The sequence below is a fragment of the Scyliorhinus canicula genome, chromosome 18, assembly GCF_902713615.1.
Source record: "Scyliorhinus canicula chromosome 18, sScyCan1.1, whole genome shotgun sequence".
NCBI classification, from domain to species: Eukaryota; Metazoa; Chordata; class Chondrichthyes; order Carcharhiniformes; family Scyliorhinidae; genus Scyliorhinus; species Scyliorhinus canicula.
The window spans coordinates 64,036,258-64,050,974 of NC_052163.1; the positions used below are offsets into that span (position 1 = coordinate 64,036,258).

At 47.9% G+C, this 14,717-nt stretch overlaps 1 protein-coding gene across 1 annotated transcript in view; it reads right to left on the reverse strand.

Annotated features, from left to right (window-relative positions):
* Nucleotides 1–5,634: 5,634 nt before the first annotated feature.
* LOC119953719 (transient receptor potential cation channel subfamily V member 6-like) overlaps nt 5,635–14,717 on the reverse strand; it is a gene marked incomplete at its 5' end in the record, with an annotated part of 155,606 nt that continues 146,523 nt past the window's right edge. Inside the window, 2 exons of the mRNA XM_038778267.1 lie at nt 5,635–6,022; nt 9,766–9,872. Of these exons, the coding sequence (XP_038634195.1) occupies nt 5,800–6,022; nt 9,766–9,872 (330 nt within the window). The remainder of the gene's footprint in view (nt 6,023–9,765; nt 9,873–14,717) is intronic.

Sequence of the window (14,717 nt, forward strand, 5' to 3'; positions counted from 1 at the left end):
CCCCCTCCCGACCTTCCCCCCCCCCCCCCCCGCCCACCAGGGCATCTCTTGGGAACGGCCTCCGGACATAGGTCCAGGCAGGGGGCTGCAGTATCTCTTCTGCCACTGCAGCATTGTGCCTGGAGGGGTTGGAGAGCTGCCGGACAATCTGATTGGCTGAAAGGACTCCAAGGCAGGGCTTCCTCCCAAGGGTGGCTGGAAGTCCTGTCTACTGCCAATCACATCTCAATTGAGCGTTAAATGGCAGTGGGCTTCTGGCAGTCAGTGTGAGTGCATTTTGCGCCCACTCTCAGGTCCTACCCATGGACTGCAGCGGTTGAAGAAGACTGACTCACTATCACCTTTTCAAGCAAAATTAGTGATGCACAACAAATGCTGTCCCAAGCAACCAAGCCCACATCCTGTGAGTGAATAAATAAAAAAAACACAACAGGCTTTGATAGTTTGATAAAATCTCAGTCCAGTAGGTACAGTGTGTGCCGCCTCATTACAAATTAGATTTCAACCAATTCACTAATGTCTCAGTTCAATGCACAACCATTTAATCTTAAAAAAACCCCAGAACAACCCAGAAGATGATGGTATAAGTCTGGAACGCAGACCTTTGCAGCTGGAGAGTGAGGTGCCTCTTTGCATCAAACCAGGCGGCTGGAATCAGCCCTTCCCAGCTCTGGTGCACCGAGACAACTTCAGGCGTTCCAGCTTTTATAGTCTGGGGTAGTGCTGTCCTGTACTTTGTGTCTCACCTCATAAATCATACACAGCTGAGCAAGAATTTTCCGGCCGTTCGTTGGCGGCAGGGTTCCCTATTCCTGACGGCAATGCACTCCTGCCACAGGTTTCCCGGCAGCGTGATGTGGTGGCAATGGGAAATCCCATTGAAAAGCAGCGGGAGTAGAGAATCCCACCACCAGCTAATGGCGCGCCAAATTCTCCATCCTTGATAGCAGCTGTAGTGGGGCGGACTCACAACGGAGAATCCAAGCCCTGCCATCTCATTGTGTCGGCATCCTGGGGAATCGGTTCCCAAACCATGCATACCACAGTTCATGGAGGCCTGCCTCACCTTGTCCCACAATTGTAGAGTGGTGCCCCTCACATTATATATAACCAATTGTCTCTCTCTTTAATGGAGAGAGATGCCTATGGCCCATTGTGGACTATAGCTGATTACCAATTATCTGTTACACAGACAACATTGGCCTATGGACCAAAGATTGAAGCTAGTCACAGGGCTGTATCTGGGGCAAGGTGAGTGGCTGTCTCTGGCAATGAGAATGGGGAAGGGTCTGGATGTGACCAGGAGAGGTGGCACCATGATTGGAGATTGACTGGGGTAGGGAGTGTCTTGCAAATGCAGTTAAGGATTGGGGAGGCCGGGGGTTGGTGGAGTGTGTATCTGATTGCTCTCTAGATGGGACCTTTTGGGGATTGAGGGTAGATCAGTGCTGGGGAGGCCCAATAACTGTTTACAGGGTCTGTATAAAGCACTGCTGCTCCTCTTTGCCCCACAGGGAGTTCTTAAACAGTCACCTTAGCAGAAAATGTGAAAACGGAGAATAAAATTTTAAAAAGTCACTTTGGTGTCATTTGACCTGTTGGTGGCGTCTGTTATGTTTCAACTGTTGGGTTAGCGAACAGTGCAGGAGCCCCCGACACGATGTGAAAATTGAATGTAAAGTCTGCTTGAAACGGGAGCCTCAGCCAAGTTGAAGGTCAGGTTGGCTATTAGACAGGGCCTGAAATTAACCCCCCCTCCCCACCCCATGGCACACCATTCCCACTGGGTGAGGGGTTGTTAAAATTAAGGCTACGGAGTGGTGAGAAGGGGGAATTTTCTGCTGGAGGGTGCGGTGACTGAACACGCGTGATCTTGCGCTGTTCAGATCATGAATTATGCAGCCGTGAGGAAATTGTCAAATCTTGCGGTGGGGCTGGGCGGGCGGGAAGTGGCCCAGGGACGTCGTTACCTCATTAGCTCCAACATCCAGGCACCATATTTATGTGCCCTGTTCAGCGTGCGTGTGACAGGCTGCTGTTGTCCCTCAGTGAGGGTGTGAAAAGAAGACAAAACCTGAGCTTACTGACCTGAAAGTCCCGGAAGAGGTCTCTCTTACCAGGTGCATGCCACTTATGTACAGTCGTGAAACAGAGCGTTCTAAATTCCTGGAGGGTGTGTTGGGCTTTCACTGAGCATTCATGAGATATAAATGTGGTTCCTGCCACCGATCCCCGGGAGGCTGAACTCACCTTTAAGCTGCCGTGAAAGTCAGGAGTACAAGATTTCAAACTCTTTTCCCGCCGTTGGGAAACTGCTTTTTGGCCTCCCCCTAACTCTTATACCCCCACTGCTGGCAGGAACGGCAAATTCCAACCAACATCTCTCCTCCCTTCAACAATTATTCTTTCTGCATTGATACGATTGTTGGTTTAAAGATCTTGTGCTGTCAGCCTGTGCTCTGTAGGAAAGCACAAGGCCAGGCCGACTGCAGCACCAAGGAACATTCATTTCTCATAACCACTGGAGGCAGGGGTAAAGGCCCATAAACGCCAAGAGTCCTGCTCCACTGGAGTAAGCCCATGGATCTCACAAAAGGCAACAGAAAACTGCAACTGGCTCCCCCAAAAGAGCAATTGAAACTTTCAAGGCCGTGATCGATAAAGTTTTGTTCAGCAAAGGTATTAAGGAATCAATTCAGGTAAATGGAGTTAAGGTAAAGATCAACCATGATGTCACTCAATGGTGGAGCAGGGTCGAAGGGTTGAATAATATCCTCCTGTTCCTATCATCTTGATGCAGATCCTAGTCCCCACCGTGTGAATGGTTTGACTTAATTGTTCAAGGAGTATGTGAAAGCGGATTGGGAAATCTCAATGGTGCCATGATGACCGGGTAGACACTTGGAAACAGTAAGGTTGCCAATTTTACTTTCTGCTCCTCTGTCTTCCAATAAGGGCCAGTTTGAATGGATTTGATGGTCATTATGAAGATAAACTCAAGAATATGAGAACTAGGAGTAGGCCATTCAGCTCCTCGAGCCAGCTCTGCCATATAATACGATCATGGCTGATCTCGTCTCGGCCTCACCTCCACCTTTCTGCCCACCCTCCATAACCCTTCATCCCGCAACTAATTAAAAACCTACCTATCTCCTCAAATTTATTTTATGTTCCGGCATCCACTACACTCTGGAATAGAGAGTTCCACAGATTCACAACGCTTTGACTGAAGCAATTCTTCCTAATTTCTGCTTTAAATCTTCCACCCTTAGCCTAAAACTATGGCCTCTAGAGTTCTAGAATGTTCAACAAGGCGAAACATCCACTCGAGATCAACCCTGTCAATCCCCTTTAGCATCTTCAATACCTCAATTAGATCTCCTCTCATTCCTCTGAACTCCAGCGACTAGAGGACTAAACTGCTCAATCTCTATTCATAAAACAAGTCCTTCACCCCGGGAATCAATCTAGTGAACCTTCTCTTAATGGCCTCTAATGTATTTACATCCTTCCTCAGGTAAGGGGACCAAAACTGTGAGTACTCCAGATGCTCTATACAGGGGCAGCACAGTGGCACAGTGGGTTAGCCCTGTTGCCTCACGGTGCTGAGGTCCCAGGTTTGATCCCGGCTCTGGGTCACTGTCCGTGTGGAGTTTGCACATTCTTCCCGTGTTTGCGTGGGTTTTGCCCCACAACCCAAAGATCTGAAGGCTAGGTGGATTGGCCATGCTAAATTTCCCCTTAATTGGAAAAAATTAATTGGGTACTCTAAATGTATTAAAAAAAGAAAAAAAACAATGCTCTATACAGTTGCAGCAACAATTCCCTACTCCATTCCATTAACAATGAATGTCAAAATTTGCCTTCCTTATTACCTGCTGCATCTGCACACTAACTTCCTGCGGTTCGTACACGCGGACACCCAGATCCCTCTGCACCAAAGCATTTTGAAGTTTCTCTCTATTTAGATAATAAGTATATTTTTTATTCCTCTAACCAAGATGGATAATTTCACACTTATCCACGGTAAACTCCACCTGCCAATCACCTGACCTACCGCTATCCATTTTTAAATTTATTTCCTCATTGCAACTTACTATTCCCCCTATTTTAGCATCATCTGCAAACTTGGCTATATTACCTTCTCTCCCTGCATCCAAGTCAATAGATTGTAAATATTTGGGGCCCGAGGACTGAACTCCACTAGTTACACCTTGCCAACCAGAAAAATATTCATTTATTTCCCACTCTCGGCTTCCTGTCGGCTAGCCAATCATCTATCCAAGCTAATAAATTACGTCCAAACCAATGTGATCTTACCTTGTGTATTACCCTTTTGTGCGGCACCTTATCAAATACCTTTTGAAAAGTCCAGATATACTACATCGACTGGATCCCCATTATCCACTTTGCTTGTTACATCTTCGAAGAACTTGAGTAAAGTGGTCAAATACGATTTACCCTCAGTAAAACCATGCTGACTCTAATGAATTGTGTTTTGACTTTCTAAATGCCCCGTTATTACTTTCTTAATAATGGATTTTAACAATTTCCCAACAACAGATAACCAACTAACTGGTCTATAGTTTCCTACTTTCTGGCTGGAATTCTCTAGCTGTTCGCTGGCGAGGGGATTCTCTGATCAGGCCGGTAGCGTACCCCACCTGTCGGTTTCTCAGCAGTGTGGGGCGGCTTCAATGGGAATTCTCTTTGGCAGCTCAGTGGGAGCAGGGAATCCCGCCACCAGCGAACTGTGCGCCTCCTCCTGCTGTCGAGAAACACGCGGCTGGGAGGCCAGAGAACTCCGCCCTCTGCCTTTCTCCCTTTTTGAACAGGGGTATTATCTCGCCTTTTTCCAATCCACTGGAATATTTCCAGAATCCAGGGAATTTTGTAATATTATTACCAATGGATCCACTATCTCTGCTGCAGGAAAAATCTCAATGATTTTTTTTAGGATGAGCCAAATTAAATTGGAACGTGATTTCAATTCAGTTAAAACCCATTCACGTCGATCGAGTTAAAGCATTAATTGTGAGAGTGTCAATGATTGATCGTGGTGCTGTGTCTCAATCAGCAACACCAGGTATATTTGTTTCTGCTGTTTAACATTTGGTGTTGTTTATGACCAATAGATTGAGTGAACAAGGGCACTTGTTTCCTGGGCGTGTGGATATGTGCAGCATGGAATATTGCCGGACTTTGTCCAGTCAGCTATTTAACCCAATTCAATTGGCAATGCTAATGTGAGGCTCTACTATTTTGGGTGGTACAGGCGTGGGGTGTATGACCATGCGTAACAAATTGAGATATTTAGGCTCTCATAAATTACATTAAATGAGAAGGAACTAGTCAGTGTGGTAATCTGCACTTCATTGCAGTGTTAATGAAAGCCTACTTGTGACAATAAAGATTATTTTAAATTTTATTTTAAATTATCTACAGAAACAATTCTAATAGCATATCTAACTATTGGCTTGACTTTGAACTGAATCTTCAAACAGTTGATTGGAGATTAGCCTGATACTGGAAGAGGAGCGATGAATAGGATTCCCCCCCCCCCCCCCCCCGATGCCCCTCCCCCACCCCTACTCCCCCCGTGTTCTGCAGTGGCAGAGATGGCCTGCTGTTGGCGGCAGCAGTGTCGTCTGGTTCTGCCACTGTCAATGGTGTTTCCCGTTGTTTCCACCCTCCAATGCCGGGGAATCCATGTGGTGGGGAAGGGATCGTCGTTGGCGGGACTAGAATATCCCACGGAGGGGGAACAGCCAGAAAATCTCGTCCTTTGTCTTTGGGACTTTAAATGAGGCAGGATTCATCATTGCCCTCATTGTAAAGGTCGCTGCAATTCTGACCCATCTTCCTCTGCCTCACCATCTGCCACCCCTGACACGTCCTCTGCTGCCTTTCGTTCTTCTCCGATGCCTCATCGTTCTCCATCTTTTCTTCATATTCTTTGCTTTCCACTGTTTTGCCATAAGAGCGGATCTTCAAGACAGCATTATCATTCCGGTCATCCACTCTACATCAAAGACAGGCAACAGGAAAGTTAGCCTTTCGAATCGACAATACTGAAGAAGAGTCACATTCAACTCGAAACGTTAACTCTGTTTCTCTCTCCACCAATGCTGCCAGATCCCCTGTGTATTTCCAGCACTATCTGTTTTTATTACAAGCTTTTTTACTGTCATAAGAGATTCTTACACTCGGTTTTCACTGTGCTTCATCCAATGTACAGGCCAACTCAATTCAATGATTCTGTGCTGTATTGAAAATCCTGCAATATTGATGGGGCAAAAACAGATTAAAATGTGCAGTGCAGGCACTGGTTGAGATGGCAGCCTCAATGGAAACACGGCCGAGCAGTTGAATTTGGTTTAGTTCACAGTTTGTGACTTACTGTATACCTGATCTCACCTGGGGACCTGGAGGCTGAGCAATCAGAGTGCCAGTCATGTCCTGTGCATCACTCAGGCAAGATGGTGAGAATATTCATCAACCATGGGGAGTTTTCTTGAATGGGTTACAGTGTGCGGCACAGGAGATAGGAGGTTAGGAAATCTCGAGTAAAGTGACACATTGGCAAACTGCAAACTGGTTGACGATGATTGATTTTCCTCACTTTCTTTTAGAAGGACACTATTCATCGAGATTTTGCCGTGAGCTTTGAGACACCAAAGATGGGGCCAAAAAGGGATCCTGAATCTATACTTTCTGGCACTGGCTCAGGAATGTTCTGGAAGGTGGTCTCCTAATTGGGCACCTTTGCATTTGCCATTTATTAAGGATAACGAGGGATCTTGATGTTGCAGGCCTAATTAGAGGGCTGACAGCTCTGGAGGCCCTACAGCCCAATTAGGAGAGGTGGGCACTACTGAAGCAGGTTGGCACACTGGCACAGTGGTTAGCACTGTTGTCTCACAATGCTAGGAGCTTGGGTTTGATTCCGGCCTTGGGTGACTGCCTGAGTGGAGTTTGCACGTTCTCCCCGTGTCTGTGTGGGTTTCCTCCGGGTGCTTCGGTTTCCTCCCACAGTCCAAAGACTTGCAGGTTAGGTGGGGTTATGGGGATAGTGCAGGGGAGTGGGCCTAGGTACAGTGCTCTTTCAGAGGGTTGATGCAGACTCGATGGTCCGAATGGTCTCCTTCTGAACCGTAGAGATTCTATGCTGAGAAGGTTGGGGACTGCATGGGAGCCTCTACATGGAGATCCCTCCGCTGGGCTACACAGCAGCGAAGAAATAAATAGTGCACGGCACCATAGAATGAAAGAGAAATGCTTTTTCTCGATTAGGCTTGGCAGAGATTTTTGCCTTTGACCTTGTGGCCCTGTCAATAGGGCATAAACCTTCTTGCTCTGTTGACCCAGCAGCTTGCTGCAGGAAGTCTGCCTTTGCTGGCAGCCTCCACACACGATGAGAAGCTACAAAGTTGTAACATTGCCCCTAACTTGGGCCTTAAACGTTTTAATTGATTGTCCACCTCTATGGAGCAGCCAGCTAATCTGATTCCCAGCCCGCCCCGGGAAAGCTCCCCAATGACAGGGGTGCATCAGCGGCCAGAATGGGTGCAGCTCCCCCCTCTATTCCTGGCTGAACTATTCCACTTTACAATCTCCCACTTTGCATCAAAGCAGAGGGGAAGACAAATGAAGAAATGAGGTGGAAGCTCTGTCTATAAAAATGGGATTATAGAACATAGAACATAGTACAGCACAGAACAGGCCCTTCGGCCCTCGATGCTGTGCCGAGCCATGATCACCCTACTCAAACCCACGTATCCACCCTATACCCGTAACCCAACAACCCCCCTCCCTTAACCTTACTTTTTAGGACACTACGGGCAATTTAGCATGGCCAATCCACCTAACCCGCACATCTTTGGACTGTGGGAGGAAACCGGAGCACCCGGAGGAAACCCACGCACACACGGGGAGAACGTGCAGACTCCGCACAGACAGTGACCCAGCCGATTAGTTATATTATTTTGAACCTTGCTGAAAAGAGAAACATGTTGCTGAAGCTTTTGATCTTACACCTATCAGGATGAATGCAAGAGTACAAATTTCAAACCATCACAACAATTTATGCTGCAGGAAAAAAAGATGCTGACTGGTCAGCAAGTCAGCATGGTTTTGCCATGGAGAAAGTAAGGTTTTGTGAGGGGTAATTATCAATTAGATATATTGGGCTGTCTCTGGAGACTCACCGACCATTTTTAAGGTCATCCACATCATATCGGCTAAAAATCAGGTTCAATTCATTTTCTTTTAGCGAGTCAGAAGATATCTTAATAAAGGTTGACTTCATTGGGTGTACATAGAACATACAGTGCAGAAGGCGCCCATCGAGTCTGCACCGACCCACTTAAGCCATCACTTCCACCCTATCCCCGTAACCCAATAACCGCATCTAACCTTTTTTGGTTATTCAGGGCAATTTAGCATGGCCAATCCGCCTGACCTGCATGTCTTTGAACTGTGGGAGGAAACCGGAGCACCCGGAGGAAACCCACGCAGACACGAGGAGAACGTGCAGACTCCACACAGACAGTGACCCAGCAGGGAATCAAACCTGGGACCCTGGCACTGTGAAGCCACAGTGCTAATCACTGTGCTACCATGCTGTCCTAGTCGGGGGTTATTCTGCGGAAAAATGTTAAAATCCACTTTTGGGTTCCTGATCTCGCCAGCAGGAACGGCTGTTCGCTGATCAGGACGCCATTTTGTCTGCCACCTCCGATCTTTCTCCCTTTCAGCCCCTCTCCAGCTTTATTGACCCCCCTCCTCACCCCCCAACTTGTAGATGCCCCTCGGAACCCCCCCCCCCCCCCAATCCTCCTCTAATTGGCAAGGTCCCTGTGCCCGAACCCTGGCAGTGCAACCTTGACACCCAGACTCTGCCAGTCTGGCACCCTGGAAATGTCCCTGGCACCCTGGTTCCTGGCTGCCAGGAAGAGTGTGAGGGTACCGCCCTGCCCTGTCCCCAACCACCCAGGGGTCTTCAGTGGCCTGCTAGACCCCCCCGAGGTATTGTTATGCCTGGGTCCACCTTTGTGGACCAGTGCTAAACGGCACCCTGGTGAAGTCTCACAGGCACAGCTGTTAAGTCCCGGGTGAATCCGGCATCCGGGTATTCAATGAGCCATTCGGCTCATTTAAATATGCAGATCTGGATCTCTTCCAGAGAGGGCAAGATCCAGATTGCGCCAGGTGCAGTGAGTTGGGTGACTTGCAATCAGCCTGGGGCCCAGTGCAGAACCCGATTTGGGTTCTCATGCAATTCATCCGCTGCTTATGTGCTGCGAACTGTGACTAACATTTATTGAAGAGAAGAGGTCAATTTTGGTTGCTGTGAACAGGGGGAAACTGTGGGCAAATGGGGAGAGTCAGGGAGCAAGAGCACGTGGGCCTGTGCAATATGATCTGCCCTCTACCAGTCCTGACTTCTATTGGACTAAGAAGATGCCCCTCATTGCCTGCACATGCCAGCAGACAGAAGCAACACAGCCTTTTTTTGTTGAGGTAAGTTGGGAGTTACGTGCATGGGGTGCTGAAGGGTTCAATGTTCTTCGCCCCCAGAGCCAAAATTTCATAGTTCAGCTCCGGGGAGTTTGGCAACAGATTAAATCTCCCCATCAGCTTTATAGATGACTGTAAATGGAAGTAGGCCGTTGAGTGAATAATCAACTTCAAGGGTATCCTTCAGGTGGTAAAATTTGGGACATCCGTCATGTAAATGTTTGTCATATTACTCTTTGAACTCACCGCAGATACCAGGTGTCTCCAAATCCATATTTGCTTCCACAGATTCCCAAACGAGGAAAGAGGCATCTCGGGAGTCGACGCTCAAGCAGTAGAGTTGTTGCAGCGACCTTTGATCAGGAAACAGGTTAACAATGAACGTCAAAGTATCATTAGTTGTTGCATCTTTACAACTTTGAGACCTGGGTTTTTAACTTGGCCCAGATACACTTTCATAAGAGTCACTTTCAAATAGAGCATCACATTAGCAGGCACCTGGCAGGGAAACCTTCATCACCTATACCTAACTGAAGAGGGTTCTTTGTTCCTGTGAGGGTTCTTTGTCCCTGTGAGGGTTCTTTGCCCCTGTGAGTACCTGAAGTATCATCATGCACGGTCCCAGGGTGTGCTTAACTGAGACGGCTGGAAAAAGGCATCCAGGAATTTTCAGGCATGTATTAACTATATACAATTATGTAGAGGGATAGATAAGCACAAGGTTCCTTCCAGAAACAGCTGAATTCCAGTGACATGTGATCTGACGTCACTATTGATGCATGTTATTAAATGCTCACACATCTATTTCTCTTGCCCACACCCAAAGACACTAGCTCTCCCAAAATGCCAACCACTCTCGGTTGAAATGTCTCGGTAATTGGGTCAATTCCGAACAGTAGGCGATTGAAACAGTACCAGGCAAAGGACGTGATAAATGTCATGAGCAATTTGGACTCTATCTAATGGGAGCTGCCAGAAGCCACTGGTGTCAGATAGTTTAGTAAAAACTGGGCTCCTCACAAGTCATGCCAGTCTCTTTCCAAGAGATGTCATGGGTTAAATCTCCCTTTCTATGTTAAAATATGTGAGGTCCATATCAATATGAAGTGAGTCTGGGTACAGGCACCATATCTCACCACAAAGAAGTTGGTTGCGTTACTGTCAATCACGCCGGCCCCCCCCCCCCCCCCCCGCCCCCCCCCCCCCCCCCCCCCCCCCCCCCCCCCCCCCCCCCCCCCCCCCCAGAACCCTGGTATAGGATGGAGTCAATCTCTTGTCTCACCTTTATCAAGAGAGGATGTTGGAACTTCTGTGGGTAAATAAACACACGGGTTTGGATTTTGACTTTGGGATAATATGGAACTTCGCCTGACCTGTGAATATTGAATTTACACCCAATTTGGCCTAGTTGTTCAGCTGCTCCGCTCTGTAAACAAGTTAAAAATCTGAGTAGGATCTCTGGCTCAGTATTGAGTACATCTGATTTTGGATAACATAAAAAATATCTATAATTTATCTTCCTTGTGACAAATTGTGGCAGTCATGTGTGGCAGCACTTCCTTATAGATGTTTAACTGTAAAAATCCAGTTATCTTACCCACAGCAAAGCAGCTGTCACTTCAATAAGGCTGTTGCTTCCACATAACCTCTCAACCTCACTTCCACTCTGCTGTGGAAATCCAAGAGCTTCAGAACAGGACTGCTTTTTGCAGCAAGAGACTTTTTTGGCTTGACTGGATGATTCAAATCTCACCTCCTTCTAGCCCAGAGCTGTTTCCAGGAGGTCTTCCCCATGCCAGCAACACCAAATCAACTTAAGATTTCTCCTCAAATATCCCTTTTCATCTTCAATTCCATTGTTCTCAGCACTTCTTTGAAATTAACATTTCCAAAGCATAAAAATCTTTTATGTGTTTCCTATTGCTCCAACCGTGGGATCAAATAAAATTTAATAACCTTCCCTTGTTTACTTATCAAACTTTCACAAGCTGTAACAGCCTTTTGCTATTTAGCAGCTGAAAAAATAAGTCCCTCGATCTCCTAATGCAAATTTATAAACTTTACTTATTTATTTATAAAAGCACTTTGTCCTACCTTTAGCACCTTCACTTCTTTCATCCCCCAACTGTTCCAGGCCAAATGGTCTCCATTAAACTTTTAAGCTTAATTAAGCTTAATTAAATAATCTACAGACAGGCAGACAGACACACACACACACACAATACACACAAACGTGCACACACAGACAGGCACACAACCTTCTTTCTAGAATAACAAAATATTCTCCCAAAATGTAAAACAAAATCCATTCTCGCACAGTAGTAGAGTAAGGGGGACATGGCCACAATTAGGAGGTTGCTTGGTAACTCCATTGTACAATGCTGACTAGGTGCCAGAATTGGGTGCTCTGCCACTTCACCCGGATCAAAGCTAGAGGACATCAGTGGTTAGAAGCATGTGTAAACATTATGACCATATCCTGAGAAATTATGTTGATCAATTCACTGCACAGAGCTGGAATAACAAAGTCACTGATGACCTATGAGGTACTGACTGAATCCTTGAAATACATTTCACAATATTATTGTACAAACTTCTGAAATGTTCAAACAAATGCCATCAATGATTATTTTCATTGATGTGAAATAAATAGATTACCAGCTCAATTAAATTAGTAGACAGACATATTAGCAGGTAAAATTGCCCAACAGGATTCCAGGCAGTGTGTTCAAATTACTGGTACTTTAATTGATATAAATAAACAACAACAATGACTATAGACGTTCCAACCCTTCAGTGCTCTCCACTTCTAGCAGAGTAGCAGCCTCATTCTCCAATCCTCCCAATACCTGATGACCTGGGCAATGCAAGAAACCAGAAGTGGCCAGTTTCAGACAGAATCTGGCAACCTCTCCCTCGTCACATATAGTGGTAGAATGCTATGTGGTGAATGAGATTCACACGGTATTATAGTTACCAATGTCATTCTGTTCCAAGTATATATATGTATCAATATTGTAAGTGCAGTTGCACTGCCTGACCACCAGGGGGAGTAGCTCTGGGAGTACTCGAGAGTTTGTACTGGGCTCCCACCTTGGCTCCGCTCAGAACTCCTCCCCCTGGAGCTGCTGTATAAAGATCCGTGCCACAGAGTCAGCCAGCCAGTTCACCGAAAGTTCAACAGCTAACAGGCTGGCTCTGTTGTAAGTATATTAAAACCGCTATTCTAATCCTACAAGCACGTGACCATAGAATTGATGCTTCCATCAACTTAATATACTTATGAAACAGTTGAAGTAAATCATGGAAGCAGCCCTCAAGCCCGGACGCCTAGAACTCGACCTGCAGGATGCAGAGGGTAAGGAAATTTTTTCCCACTGGCTGAGATGTTTTAAGGCCTACCTGGCAGAAGCCGGCACCGCTGGTACAACGGTGGAACAAAAACTCAGCCTACTGCACGCGAGGGTAAGCCACAGAATCTCCACACAGCTAAATCCGGCCGGTTCTTACACCGCAGCGCTGCCAATATTGGACAAAATGTACGTTAGGCCCATTAACGAGGTTTATGTACGCCACGTGTTTACGACTCGCCGTCAGCGGCCTACAGAAACGCTAGCCGAATTTGTACGGGAACTGAACAATCTTTTTAATGACTATTTTATCAAGCCGTTACCGCGGCTGAGCATAGGGAGCTTGCTGTGCGGGACGTTTTCGTAGCAGGCCTCAGGTCTAATTATGTGCGCCAAAGACTGCTAGAAAAGGGGGCCCAGGACTTAGATACTACTGTGGAGGCTGCTACCACTATGGAAGTCTCCTTCCACAGCCTCACCTCGTTTCCCGCGGACCCCGCGACCTCATCGTGGACCCCCGACCAATAATCCCCCCAGGCCTGTGCTGCACGGCCCCCCAGCTACCGCGCTGCCAAAGCCAGTTACTCTGTTGCCCCAGCCAGCTACTCAGCTGCTCCAGCCAGCTACTCAGCTGCCCCAGCCTGCCATTTCTGTGGCCAAAGCCAGCACCCGCGGCAGCACTGCCCAGCCTGATCCGCAACCTGCAGCAGCTGCGGGAAGAAAGGCCACTATGCCCGAGTGTGCCTCGCGAAAAGAGCCCCAGTTTCTAACTCCCCAGTAGAGAGAACAAATCGCTCCCAACACCAGCGGGCCCGCGGGGCCCGAAACGCTGCGGCCTATGCCCCGACTCCGCCCCCTCCCGCCACGTGCGATCCATGGGGGCCGCCATCTTGGCAAACCCCCACCATGCGGCCGGCCACGTGCGACTCATGGGGGCCACCATCTTGGACGCCATCTTCCTCGCCGCTCACCACGTGCGATCCACGGGCCCCATCTGCATCTGCATGCTCAGAAAGCTCATCTGAAGACTACGACTTCCCCGGGCACTCATCACGCGGCCCGCAATTCAGCGCAGCGATCCGGCATCAAGCTCGCCAGAATGTACCGGCATCTACTCGACTGGACGCCCACTCGGAAGACTACGACTTTCCCGGGCACTCATCACACGGCCCGCTACTCAACGCGGTCACCCTAGATCAATCCCGCCCCAAGCACCTACGAAGTTCGATGGCGGAGGTCCAGATCAATGGGTACAGCACACCATGCCTCTTTGACTCCGGGAGCACCGAGAGCTTTATACACCCAGAGCTGGTAAGACGCTGTTCGCTTCCTATTTTTCCTGTGAGCCAAACTATCGCCCTCGCTTCGGGCTCCCACTCAGTCCAAATCCAAGGACGCACCGTCACTACGCTCACAATTTGAGGCGCTAATTATTCAAAATTTAAACTTTATGTCCTGCCTGACCTCTGTGCGCCACTCTTATTAGGCCTGGATTTCCAGTGCAACCTCAAGAGCCTCACCCTCAGCTCCGGCGGGCCCCTACCCCCACTCACTGTCTGCAGCCTAGCCACGCTGCGCTTCTCCCCTCCGCCTCTCTTCGCCAATCTCACTCCAGATTGCAAACCAGTAGCTACTCGCAGCAGGCGATACAGCCTACAGGATAGGGTCTTTATCCAATCGGAGGTCCGACGGCTGCTCAGTGAGGGGATCATAGAGGCCAGTAATAATCCCTGGAGAGCTCAGGTGGTGGTCGTCAAGACCGGGGACAAAATTTGCATGGTCGTCGACTATAGTCAGACCATAAATCGCTTTATGCTCCTAGACGCGTATCCCCTCCCCAGAATTGCA